At 45.3% G+C, this 14,058-nt stretch overlaps 1 protein-coding gene across 1 annotated transcript in view; it reads right to left on the minus strand.

Annotated features, from left to right (window-relative positions):
• Positions 1-401: 401 nt before the first annotated feature.
• The window catches only part of LOC143179334 (cell adhesion molecule 2), a 48,974-nt gene continuing 35,317 nt past the window's right edge, over positions 402-14,058 (minus strand). Inside the window, exons 4-8 of the mRNA XM_076378517.1 lie at positions 10,422-10,557; positions 8,429-8,562; positions 2,387-2,499; positions 2,206-2,279; positions 402-631 (exon numbers count right to left, since the gene is read on the minus strand). Coding sequence (XP_076234632.1) covers positions 549-631; positions 2,206-2,279; positions 2,387-2,499; positions 8,429-8,562; positions 10,422-10,557 — 540 coding nt within the window. The 3' untranslated portion in view covers positions 402-548. The remainder of the gene's footprint in view (positions 632-2,205; positions 2,280-2,386; positions 2,500-8,428; positions 8,563-10,421; positions 10,558-14,058) is intronic.

Here is a 14,058-nt window from a genome sequence, read left to right on the forward strand (position 1 = left end):
GCTCTCGCGACGGAGAACGACACGGCCGATCGACCTTTCTCCTCCGGTCTCCACGAATATTTATGCACAGTCGTGCCCGTCGAATTTTAGAAATTAATCGGCTTACAGTCTCGTAAATCGTACTTTCGAGTCGCGTACCATGCAACGGGACAGTAATCCGCGTCCACCCAGCACCGCGCGTGCTTACCTACAACCATCGATCGCGCACGCTCCTATCACCGCTTATACGCTTGTACCGAGATGTGAACGTTATAATTTTCGAAACGAGAATTTCACCGCGAAATCCTGCCGTCGATCGACACGCGCGCTTATCGGCTCCTCGTCTCCGTCGAGAGCCACGGACCAACGATTGTCTTCCCTTGCGAAACGTCTGACAGGCTGTTCCCGCCCTCCTCCTCGCATCACTCCTCTTTTTGCCGTCCTGTCTCGTCCGTTTGCCTCGCCTTGCGTTTGCCCAGCCGACCGCGCCGCTGCGTCCGTCGGTCCGAGCGAGGCCGATCGCGTGCTCCTGACGTTAGGCCGATGAGACCGTGAGTCCATAGACCAACTTATAGAACCAGTAGTCGCAGCAACAGCGCGCTCGCCATAGTCAGGCACACGGAGGGCGTTGCGAGGTTCGCGTGGCCCTCCACTGAAACAAAGAAGAAGCTGATTTGCTTATTCTCGGTTTAGCAATGTTTGCGTATTCGACCAAAAAGTACTGCGTGGAGTTCGTATGTTGACTAGGGGGTCAGCACGAGGGTAATAGGGATGGTTTATTCATTCCGTGTGGCTTTGTCCGTGTTGTCCCCTTTACGAATTAGCGAGGGATTCCTAATCTGGTACAAGACCATACTGACGAACAGGTGATTATAAAAATGTCCAGCCATAGTATTCGTTTGGCAAGTGTTACCTATATAAAATTGTAAGAGGAATAATTTAGAGGATGTTATTAATAAATCTTTAATACATGAATAATACTATGAAATGTTATTTTTAAATATACAGGGTGTTTCCAAACATATGGGACATTTTTAAAGGATAAATTCTAGACACAAACACAGTAAAAGAAATTCAGGGTCACATATGTCTGGAAACGTTTAGTTTTTTAGTTATATGCTATTTTATACATATTGTGCATGATACCTATCGCCTTCAAGTGTCAGCAAGACGACAGTGGCAGCCACTCAAAATTCTCCAATTATTTCAAGCTTTCATGCCGGGTGGGCGAAACTTCGCGGCTCGTTGCGCCGTAATTTTGCTCCTCGATTGACATCGACCGACGTTTATCCTCGATCTTTATCGGTAGTCGGCCGTGAAAGCGCCTTCGTGGGATCAAGTGAGGGGGAAAGGGATGGTGGTGGTTAAGAGGCAGAGGTGGTGGAACGAAGTAAGATTTCGGCCTACGAGAATTTGGTCGCGCATCTTCCGGGCCGGTTCAAAGGACGGGGAGCAACTGGATGGGGGATGAAGGTGGTGCAGTGGGAGGTTAAATGCGGAAGACGCGGCGTACGTCGCTTCCAAGAACGATTTCGACTAACGAGAAAATCGAGGATCGTTAAGAGCAATTTCGTCGAGAAGTTCGGTGCCTTTTCTTTCCCCCCTCCTCCCTTTGCTCCTCCCCAAGATTTCTTAACCCTGGCGATTTCGGGCCACCGTGGCTGTCACGTCGAACACCCCATCGAGAAACTGCATTCGATCCCTTGCTGGTCCCGCTACGTTCTCGACAGCCAACGCGACGAGCACAGTCATCGCGAATCGGGTCACGAGACGAAGAGATCGCATTCAGTAGAAACGTAAACGAGCATGTAAATTATTGCTTTAATTTCGGCGGATCGCGGTGTCTCGGGGGAGGCGCTGACCGCGATCGACCAAGCCTACGTGGCCCGTTTCACGGACACCGCCGATCGTAAAGCATCCTTAATTCGACGGTGCGCGCGAGCGATGCTTAATTTCCTGCAAAAGTGACTCTTCGCGTTCTACCTCTCGCTCCGCGCCTCTTTCGCTCGGAAATAACGAGGTAATCGTTTCTCGTGCCACCAGGCTCGCGTTAATTAACGCGTCCGTCGTTTTAACGCTTTTTACTCTTCCCTGCCTCTGTTTCCACCGCCTCCTATCCCTTCCTTCCTCTCCTTCCGGCGGAGAAACGAGGAGGTTAGCGGCGAAGGGATAAAAAAAATAGACGACAACAAGGGAGGAGACGTGTAAAGGTGCGCGAAAACTCACCAAAAACTTCCGTGTTCCTTGTGTCGAGGAGCGACGCGTCCGAGTTTGAACCGAGTTCCATCGTCGCCTCGCATCTTCGACAAAATTTATAGAGACGTATTAATCGTCGAGGGCTGGATGAAGCGGTGGTGATGGTGGTGGTGGTGGTTTTCGGGTAGGTGATTGTCCAGGGCGAAATTACCTGACGTTTATTTTGTCGCCGGCGATGTGATTCGGTTCCAACTGGAGTCGTAAACTGGATATCACCGTGGAGAGTCCGTGTAGCTCGAACACCATTTCCGAGTCGGGCTTCACCTGAAACGGACCAGCGACGGAACGTGTTCTCCGAGTTCTATCGAGATCGTAACGGCGATCGCGAAAAGCGGAGGGGGTGGGGGCAAGCATCGGGGATGGGCTGACGTTACGCGCTCGCCGGGCCGTGGCAAACTTCCGACCGCCTTTCCTGGCCTCGAGCGAGCGGAGACGAGTTTTGGATTATCGCGACCGCGTATGGAAATTGCCGAGAATATTTCCCGACTCGAATCGTTGGGGAAAGAAGTCGCGAGGATGGAGAGAGAGAGAAAGAGAGAGAGGCTGTGCGAGTCGCTGGAACGCCGCGATTTAGCGTAATGGACTGCGGCAGAAGGGTGGTAGTGGAACATGCTCCGAAACGTCGCCATGATTTTCTTCAGACTGGGCCGAACGATTGCCCCGGGCCAGTCGAGCAGCAGTTACGCTTTCTTTAGTATGACGAAACGCGCAACAATTGTGGTTATCGGAGAAATCTCACTTCAATTTCAACGCGGTGACTAGCGATGGAGTAGCGATGGAGCCATGCGCGCGAGACATCTTTCGTACCAAATGGCCGGTACGCTCTCGCCTTGCGATAGCTCGAGCCTCATCTACCAACTTTCCATTACGGACCACGGAGAAGCGAGGCGAGGACCGAAGAGATAAACGAGTCTTGAAATTAAATCATTTTTATACGGTGCTCCTCGACTCGGCGCTCGCTGGTCCCTTTGATCGTACCCGCCCCATTCTTGCCCTTCGTTGCTCGCTCCTTCTTTTTCTCTTAGGCGTGGCTCTCGCAGCTTCCTAGCTCCCTATCAACTCTATCATACGCCTGTCAGCGGACTTTTTAATAGCCACTCTGTGGAGTGAACCTGTATTTTGAACGAGTTGATAATGTGTGATTGGAAAGATCGTATTTCATAGATGCGAAATAACGCTTGGTAATGTAAAACACTTTTGAAGAAGATGAAAGAAAGAAAGTCCACAATGGCACTTTTATTAAAAGTTCGCTTGATTATAATGCAGACCATAAATACATATACTACCACTACTACACCACTGAAGCTGCTTGTTTAATTTCCATGATGAAATAATTTCTTAAGTAATTAAAATTTTGAAAAAGGTCATTCTATGCGAAATCGGACACATTTTGCATCTATGACAAACTTCGACGTGGCAAACTAAATTAAATAAACAATTAAATATTAAATTAGGGTAAGTTTAGTTGAACAAATGGCGTTAGGCTAGGTTCAAAGAATAATGCAGTAACTTATAGTCACGTTCACATTATAGTTGCTGTAACTTTTTCTTTTAATTTTACTTTATATTACTGTACCTTTTTAATTTTAATATAAAAGCTATAGTATTTTTAGGTTTTGAAGACATGGCTGTAGTAATCTTTCGTGTATATTATAGATTATAGTACCTTCAAGTGGACCGTATATTCGTTTTCGCTTGTTGTGAATACTGCAGTGCAGTTTCTGGCCATGCAATGGAACTATATTGCCAATTACGCGAGGCGGGTGACGTAATTTTTTGTTCAAAACTTCCTATAGGAAAGTAAATGACTGGCATTCTATATGACAAGCTAATATTAGTTGAGCGTCCAAAACCTCGTAAATATAGGACACGCCAAAATTTAACGTTTTTGTGTACCTATATTTTACCTATCATCCTCTATCGTCTTCTGTTCTATTAACCTGTAATTTTGAGTCAGCTTTACATTTAAAATAAAAGAACACATTCATTCATTGTGTGTACTTTATAGAGCTATTGTCATTGTCTCTACACTCTCCTCTAATACTCATTGTACTATGTACCCCTGTTCTGTTCCGTTCGATTACTTTTTTTCCTACTAACTTTTTGCTGAGTCGAAAGCTACGGAGGCACAATACAACTGTATCCAAAACACTCGTCATTCATACCGTAGTACAGTTTATTCTTATTTCTCGAGACCGTACACATGAAATTTTCAGTCGCTCACTTCCATTCATTCGAGCACAAACACATTAGAAATTCGTCAGGGTGGTTGCCTTTCGACGGGTTTGGGACAAGCACTGCACGATTCCTCAGAGTACTCTTGAACGAAGCATTGCTTCCTCAAGACGTTCAAATCTTGTTCATATTACTGAAATTACTTAACTTTAAGCCACTGGAATTCAACTTGAAGCTACTTTACCAAAAAATATATATGTAACATCTCTTCAAGTTTCAAGTAACACAAATAAGGTTTTCAATGATAATGCAGTCTCAGGTTATTTAATCCTTTGTCTTACAATACCAGCACACTCGTGATACGACAAATATTGAAACAGATGTTACATCGTGGAACTTGCCAAAGTGGGAGAAATGTAGAATTTTTGAGTAACTGATGGCAGCTAATTTAATGTTCGTTCGATTAACTCAATTTAGTAACCAATTTACGTATCTACTAAATATTTCTTATACCTGTAAACTATGACTTATTGGTCATCCACTGATACAAATCATGTGAATACTGTAAGGGTCATTGTCCATGCTAAGTCAGGCCTACACAGCTTGCTTCTTCTGTGTGTAATTTCTAATTTTCCAGGAGCAAGAGCAGAGAGCATTGAGGAGTACACAAACATGGTTCCCTGAGCAATAATCCCATAGCGAGGACAATATACCTATATACAAGTAGACTTAGGATCCGTAAAGCAGTCCCTCCATTCTATTATTTTATGGCTTGTGACGTCAGTTGCTTTTGACGCCGCACATACCTCTATTCACGAGCAGTCGAAAGTATCCGTGCTCGTGGTAGCCTAATTGTGCAAGTTGGTTGTGAGTCTCTACCATAAATTCATTAAGAATGAAATAGTGTTATTTGTCATAGTCTTCAGTCAAATACATAGTATAGAATGTACCCAGGATATACTGGGGTAAAGAAACAACTGTTGTTCATATACTGCTACTATTAACAATGGCATCTTTAGTAATCAAAATTATTTTATTAGATTGTTATTGAATATTATTTATTACTGGCAAATGTTGTTTCTTTCGTTACGAAATACCCTGTAAATCTATAAATATTTAAAGTAATACTGTACAATAGTAATAATCCTTTAAATATAGATACAACAAATAATCCCTACACGTCAAACTCGATTAACATCTTAATGTTATTCACTTAATGATAACCGTCTTTCATAAAATTATCGTTTCATCGTTTATTGACATCTGCATTTAAAGATTCAAGCAATATTGCTTTATTCCATTTCAATCATGTTTTATTATATTTAAGTTAAATAAAATCTTTCATACAAGAACTTTCATCGATGTTACTTTTCACAAGTGACAAAGAAAAATTAGCTTCAATTCTGTCCTATATATATATATATACGATTGCACTGACCCAAATGGTGCAAACGTAGAAGAGCGCGAGTTCCCCCAGTAATCGACAAACGAGTGTCTGCGGTCTGTGAGAGAGCTTAAGAGTGATTAATAAACCGATACTAGTTACCCCTCTCTTTAAACTCGAACCATTATCGGTAGTGATTACAAACTACCCCGGTGGTACGATCACCGCTGCACCTGTCGATTTACGAGTAGAAAGAAACCGAAGTCGTAAGGGGGTCTTTGTTCCCGCGGAGCGGCGAGTAATTGAAGGAGAATCGAAGATTAAACGGTGTCGGATGGCCGCGGGCGAAACGAGCGATCGTTCGCCCCTCGGGACTCACTGGATGCCGATTGAAAGTCGAACAGTCGGTACGACTAGCCAACCACCGGGGCGAATCTTTCGAGACTCGCGACGAGAGCGTTTTCGAAACAATATTACCCGCGTTAAGTGGCGTGCTAAACTCGCGCAACTCCTAATGGACATCGTCGAGAACGTTGCCAAGTTTTCTACGCGGAAGAAGGCGCGCGCTCGCGAGAGAGGAAGACGTCGTACGGATAAGAGGAAACTTTTCGAGCCGCCGCGCTCGATTTGCTGCGAAGCCCTAAAGGAGCGGCGACGTTCAACGGCGTACTTTCTAAGCACATATATCCGCGGGGCCGCGTGTCTGCGCGCCAACTTGCGCATCAACTGCCTCCACTTTGCGGATTATATTTCAATCCTTTTAGCGGTGATAAAAACGCGGATTTCGTCGAGCGAGCGGACCTTCGTCTTCCAACCAGAACCTTCTTACGCTACAATTGGATTCCCTATGCTTATGTTACGAAGATTAACACCTACGCGGCGTCCTGACCCACTGCCAATCACGCATAAATATTGTGCTTATGCAACCGAACTCAGCCTGTCTCTTACACGACTGTCCTCGAGTCGTTAATCTCTGGGGACAGCGAGAACAGATTCTCCCATGAAAGCGTTAATTAATGATTAACCTACTTGCCCGAGTTCTTTCTCTCCCCTCACAGCTCTTCTTTTTTCACACGAACGCTCCATCTCCGCTCGGATCCCAAAGCCCGAGTGAATCGAGATATCGTGCACGTACGACTTTCAAAGTTTGAGGACGACTGCGGGGCCGCAGATATTCGGAACGTTCGAATTAAAAGACCGTTCGCGCAGCGACGAAGTTTGTGCAGACGCGGGCGCAACTACGCGTTCCACCGCGCTTTTAGGTGGTGCTTGTTAATTGGAGCTTTGGCTCGTCAAGCATCGGCGGTGTCGTCACACTCGTCCTTTTCACCTTCCTCTTTTCCCTTCCCATCGTCGGTCTCTTACTCGCCTGCCCTCGTTCATTTAACGATCCCCTTACTTTGACAGTTTCAGCCTCGCTGTCTGTCCTCCCTGCATACAGTGCATACACGATCCTTGCCATTCGACCGACCGCCTTACACAACTATCATCGCAGAAACGCGACCGTTTCGAAGCATGTTGGTCCGAGATGGGTAGAATAGAAGGAAAGGACGGAAATCGTTTAGGTTACTATCGTAGTGACGCGGGTGGGTATTCGATGCCTGCGTGCGTCTAACCACTGCAGCTGTTTTACATGCGCGAATTTTATTTTCAGATTACTCAATTTAACAAATGTTTACAGGTAACTAACGTTTGAAAAAAAGATTTACAGAAATCTAGGAACTTGGCGACATTGAGAATCAGATCGTCGGAAATTCTAAAAATTATAATTTTTTCGCTGTAGACAGCCGTTTCAGATTACTGTGCGTTGTGTCACGTGCAGCTCATGGCTATGTGTGCAGGCACATTGTTTGCACTGTTTTGTATGCGATTGAAAAAGCAGGATATATGGTACTATAAGTCAGTCGACTGCTGTTTATTGTCACTGCTGTTTTGCGACTGCTATGATATATACTGTTGACTATTTTTATGTTTGTATTTTTGTATTGGGTATGAAATCAAACGCCGTTAACCGAAAAGCGTTATTAATTCAGCCGTTTGGAAGTGTGAAAATGTTTAGTCCTCGAAAGGCTAATAATGTACATTTTCATCGATTCGTATTCTATAGCAGGACTTCAACGAACGAGCTTAGTACGAGTATAAAACTTGAAGCATCCCCTTGATTGATAAAATAATTTTATTTTCAGTGGACTACTACATCATAATTCAACTTTTAATTGACGTTTTACGGTACTCTATTACCATTACACCGAATAACATTAATTCTAAATACAAGATACAGCAAATAGTCGAAACTCCGTTAATCGCGATTCTATTGCACCTTGTAAATGAGATACAGTTTTCTGCTATCAAACAGCAATTTTAAAACACCGCGAGTCGTGTCATTACTTCATTGTCCCCGTCGCGGGTAATCCACAAAGTAATCAACGCCACAATAGACTTAGACGGCTCGCGTACTCGCGTGTGCATGTCGCGGATTGGCGCGGATAAACACCCGCGCTCGGTTACCCGTTTTGCTTTGAAAGATTACACGAAAAATTCCAAGCCCCGATTACGTGCACGCAGGTACCTAGTACGCTCCCACGTCGCTACGAAAGTAGCCCCAGGGCTGGCAAACGGTTGCGTTGCACTCACCTGAACGTCATTGATAAACCACTTGAGATTCGCGGGCGGATGCGACTTGCCACTGGTGCAGTTCAGCCCAAGGACGTCGCCGGTGGCGTAAACCTTCTCCTCGCCTGTTATCGTCGGCCCATCTTCTGGAAGAACTAGAACGACATCGGGAACGTTTACGCGCGATCGCTTCCGCTCCTTTAGATAGCTTGGCGCGCAATCGAGCGCGCTTTTTAATAAACGGTTCCTTTTATAACGCGATTTACGCAGAGGAGGCGGGGCGTCGAGGGTTCTCTCGTTAACGACAAACTTTACTGGCGCTGAATGCTTTCGTCGACCCTCCTCCGATCTCGTTCCAGGCTCGAGCTCCCTTCGAAGAGGATCGCGCGAGGAGGATAACCGTTCACGAATTCGAGGCTCCCGAGCGCGTTTCCATTCTGTCGCCAGATAGAACGCGTCACCGCGCCCGCGCGACGATCGGACCACGATAAACCTTATCTCGAGCATCTTCGCGAAAATTTCACGCGATCCCGGGTCAAGATTTAATCTCGACTTTTCAGTTCGGGGAAAGTCGCCACCGAATCGTTTCCAGCGGCACGATCGCGATAAAAGTTCATCCCCTCGATAAGCCCTCGAAGCTGTCGCGACACTCCGCCTGGAATATTCAACGAACCCGTTCGCGGGCGCGATTGATCGTTCCGGGGCGCACGATTCGCGTTACGCGCCAAGATACACGGCCCGGATTACAACGGAACGTCGAACTCTTCTTTTTTACTCCCCGCGCTCTTTTTTCCACTCGCTTTCGGGGGAAATGGATCGGTCGTTCGCTGTCCTCTTTTTTCCTCGCGCGCCACGATCGCGTTTACTTTTGCGAATTCGAGTTGAAAGAGCAAATGAAAATTCACGATGAACGTGGACCTCCTCTTCGGGAGATACCACGTACTGCGTGGGAACGCTCGCGGGAATGACGCGAGAAATCGCAACGCGCAACTTTGTGGAGGGTTATCGCGGTTGTATGAAGACAGGAAGGAAGGAAGGAAGGAAGGAAGGAAGGAAGGAAGGAAGGAAGGAAGGAAGGAAGAAGGGCAGGACAGGAAAAGAAGGGCTGTGGGGGAGAAAGAAAGAAGGACAGAAGGGAGATTCGGTGGAGGCACGAACGATGCCCGCGGGTTATTTGCCGCGTACAAAATTTTCCACGAGAACGGTAAAGGTACGGTAATGGCGGGTACGTGGTGGGTTATCGATCGTGCATGGCTCGGGAAGCGCGACTAGACTACGAGAGGAGAAAGACGAGAAAGGAAATTTCATCGCTTTCGAAGACGCGGAAGACCGAAGGCTCGACCAACCTTGACTCGTGGCTTTTTTCGAGCCCACGCTTTCACGGTTCAAGTGAGCCGAAGGCCTTTCCTTTCCGATACTCGCCTGCCAGCTTCATGGTTCCCGTCTTCATCGGGGTCGTCCTACGACGCTTATCGCAGCCGCGACTCGTCGACTTACGACTCATCGCTTAGGACGAGGCCGTAATATTTATCGTGCGCTTCGACCGTCTTTACGCGCCGATCCTAAAATTTAATGCTCGTCGACCGAATGTCCTCCTTTTCTTACTGTCCGATCGCGCCCCACGGCTACGCGACAAACTTGTGCCGAGATCATTCGTTTTCCCCTTCGAAGCGAATTTGTGGACGATTTTCAGATTTCATTGCACCAATGGCTGTCAAGATCTCTATACGACCGATTCCCCTTTGACCCATCATCAATCTCGTTAACGTGCCCTTTGAACCGCGTCAACACAATAATGTCCTCTGTTCCGCAAGCGTACAAGCTCAAAAAATATTCGCTGAACGATCTGCCGATAGTTATCGTCATTGATGGCTCGATCGTTTTTGCTTCCAGGAAGGATCGGGGCCTCGAAAACGGTGAAAGCTTTGCTCGAATTACGGCGCTCCGACGGCCGTGATCAAAGGACTATTAATTAACGGTATGGGTAAGAGAATGGCATCGGCTGTACACTCACCTACGACTTCCATTTTGGCTTCGGCACTGACCGACGTGAAGTTCGGTGCTTCCGCGCTCACCTCGCACTTATATTGCCCGCTGCTGTGCAGACTAGTATCCAGTAGCAGTACCTGCTGATGGTCGGATTTGGAGTGCTGAAACGAAGTAATAATAATAATGAATTGCTTTCACTGAACCGCTAAATTAATGGTGAGATATGATTCAGGACAATGAAATATGATAGAGTATGATTTATAATGTTTCAGTGTCGCTGCTAGCCTATTGTCTTACCCTATGAATGAACTAGATATTTACGACATTAGTTTTCGCTTGAATCCAATTGAAGGTGCGACTACACTATATGTTATATAACAAAGTTATACAATGTAACATTTAAATAAACAGAAAAGGTGTTACACACGTGTCTCTTTTCTATTTTCTAAAATGTTATATAATAACCTTGTTACATGATATGTAGCGTAGACCCACCTTTAAAACTCTTGTTCTAGTTATTTCCCTCTAGTTATATCGAATACAGAGTTTATAACAAAAGAATACTGTCTCTCCATCAGTATTTTTTGTTTCTTGAATCCTCGATATAACCTCCTCCCTCGTTTTCCTTTTCGATCATGTTCTAAAACAAAATCTTATCTCCGATTATATGTACTTTCGCACACGGTATACGTAACTATACCTGAGCATCTCAACGCTGATTGCCCTCACCATCCCAGCGAATTGCTTTATCTCTCAAAGAGGATCCCATATGTCGCACGGTCGAAGCTCGCGAGACTCTCTTTGACGGCCACCACGAAATCCATTTTCCCCAGGCTTTTCACTCGCGTTTCAGAGAATGGGGGGGAGGCTCTTCTCCCAAAAGTTTACCGATCATGAACGTGATCGAGACGCTCTGGTGTTCGCCGAAATTCTTTTTTTTCCACGGACTGAGAACACGTTTACGGGATCGCTTCCCACACGACGTTCGAAATTATTCTTCATAGACAGAATATTACGCTATTAGACTGGTAAGAGGCTTACGCGCTTATATCGATTTATTGCCGTAGTTGCCGTCGGTGGCCTGGTCCGCTGCTACATAGCGAAAGTTATTTCGGCGAGATAGATGGTCGAGCGGGCCTGCTCCGGTAAGTAGAAAGGGTACGATGTTGATCCGACGTTATACGGGACGGAGGAGCGCGTCTGTCCGGAGGTTCGCACGCTAGGTAGAATAACTGTCGCAGGGTAAGACGTCGGTCGGCGGTTGCATCGCAGGGAGCGAGGGTGAGTCATCGCTGAACCTACCGAATAGAGTATACAATTTGGCGGGGCGGCTCGTGGGAGTCGAGGCTCGCGATTCCTTCGCGGAGATTCGGTATCCAGTCTCGAATCGCTCTGCGGCTTTGTCGTTTCAGCGTCACCAGGGAGCGGTGGCAGTCGGTGGAAAAAAAAAAAAAAAGGAAAGAGCACGAGGAAGGAAGACCCGCAGTAGATGGAATCGCGACGCTGATAATCCATTTACCTTGCCGCGCAGGTCTTTTCACTTTTGCGTCACGAATACCCCGCTTCCTTCGTTTTAATTTCAGCCCCCCTCGCGACCGCTCCTCGTCCCACTGTTCCGCCTGTTCCGCTGCCTACGTGCTCCTCCGGTTTCCAATTTCTCGCGAGATAAAACGTAACCGGCCTGGAATCGTCGAACGACGAACGAATAAGCCCGACGAGGCGGTTATGCGGGGAATCCGCGCTCCCGTTATCGAAACTCGACGGAATTTCTGTGAAAGCCACATGCGATTTCTGTGAGTTTTTAGCGAGCACGTGGGAACGCTGACGTTTATTCCATTGCGGTGAAGCTACGTCCAACGCAAACTTCTTTGATCGGCAAATCGATTTACGTTCGGCGGGCTGAGCTGCGGGGGGGAACGAGGAAACAACGGGGCAGGGGACGCGCAAAGGGACCATGGAACCATCCCTGGAACCGCATTACCTTCGAGGCTATTTCGTCCCAGGGAGGTGAACGTCCGACATATCTGACTGCGAGTTGCTCGCAAAATGACCGTGTGAAAAGTGGTCGTTTTTGATCGATAGAAGCGATGGCGTTACATTGACGAATGCGTCCAGATGAACTGTATAGAGTTTTACAAAGGATATGAGACAGATTTGGAGGTGGAGATAGATTTTAGTCGTCAGCAGGATGAAAAAAATTCGGCTACAACTTTTACGCGTTATTGAAAGCTGCGATTCGTGTTTGTCTTATTGGAACGAAAACTAGAAACAAATAATGGCAATTGTACGTAGGATGATACACGCGCATGGAACAAGTTATAGCTTTTTTCTGAATGCAACTAGAACAAAATGTTGGGGGAAACAGCTGAGTGTTTTCAAGAAAGCATTTTCAGGACCATATTTTTTCCCATACGTAACACAGATGCATTATGTAGTTGTACGACCTTTTTGAAGAGAAATGTATATTTCTTTCACATGCATCAAATCCTTTCGTCGTGTTGCCTAAAATAGGATCGGGATAGATCGAAAAAAATATGTGTATCTATCTAAAAAATCGACGTCTACATATTGTAATTGAATCCGTGAGTTGAAGAACAATCAAGTCCAAAAACCACATTTTGTGATAAATGATCTTAACGTGTACTTCTGTGCATTTCACATATCTGCACTCTAGGATCAGAGTATATTAAGTTGACTTATCACAATACACTTTGGCTTTATAGTCCAAATATAGTTTACAGATTATTTGAAAATAGCTAATTTTCGATTTGTACTGTTTTCCTACTAACCGATTCAATTATTGTGATCATACTTTCGGTTATTAATTCATAAACAAGATCATGCTAGAAACGATTTTTTATTTACGTGTGAAGTCGTAAACCAGCTGATCACTTATTTCTATATTCTGTAGGTTGTGAGTTTTACTATTTTTCCCTTCCAAAGAAAGCATACTCTCTTTTAACCCTCTGGCGGCCGCGTACGTGTACAGAGTACCTGTTCAATTTATAGCGAGAAACACCACTTTGTCGTGATCGGACTTACTAGGAATCCCCATGTGTTCCTACAACTAATGTTTTTCCTTTGTACTGTGCAACTGTTACATTCAGATTCAGTTTGAAAGAGTCCTGTAACGAGTACGAAACGACTCGTGCTGCGACTTTCTAAAAAGTTTCGGGTAGTTAAGGGGACAGCCGGGACTGGGTTTAGGGGGAAGACGTGACTGCTTTGCTATTCTGAGATTATGATTTTTACGCGTCTTTTTAGTAAGATCTTTAGTTTATACATTTACAAGTAGAAAAATTCTGATTTCTGTCGAAACTTTGTGGATTTGAAATTTTCTCATGATGAATTTCCCAAAAATAAAGTAAATATTTCGTTATTCGCGGTATATGCACCGCTGGAGATAAAAGAGAGCAAAGGAAGAAACAAACCACAAATTACATCAGATTATAATATTACAAAAGAGGTAACAGGAGCTTTGCTCATGACTCCGATTATCTACTTGCTAATTATAGAATTTGCTTTGTACAGTATTTTCTTAATAAAGTGGAAAATTAATTAAATATGGAAACTACGAATGGTTCCTGGAATACACAAGTTATTCACATAAACACAACACAGAATACTATCTATATATTTACCAAAACCGTGACAACGTATTT

This window comes from Calliopsis andreniformis, chromosome 5 (assembly GCF_051401765.1).
Source record: "Calliopsis andreniformis isolate RMS-2024a chromosome 5, iyCalAndr_principal, whole genome shotgun sequence".
NCBI classification, from domain to species: domain Eukaryota; kingdom Metazoa; phylum Arthropoda; class Insecta; order Hymenoptera; family Andrenidae; genus Calliopsis; species Calliopsis andreniformis.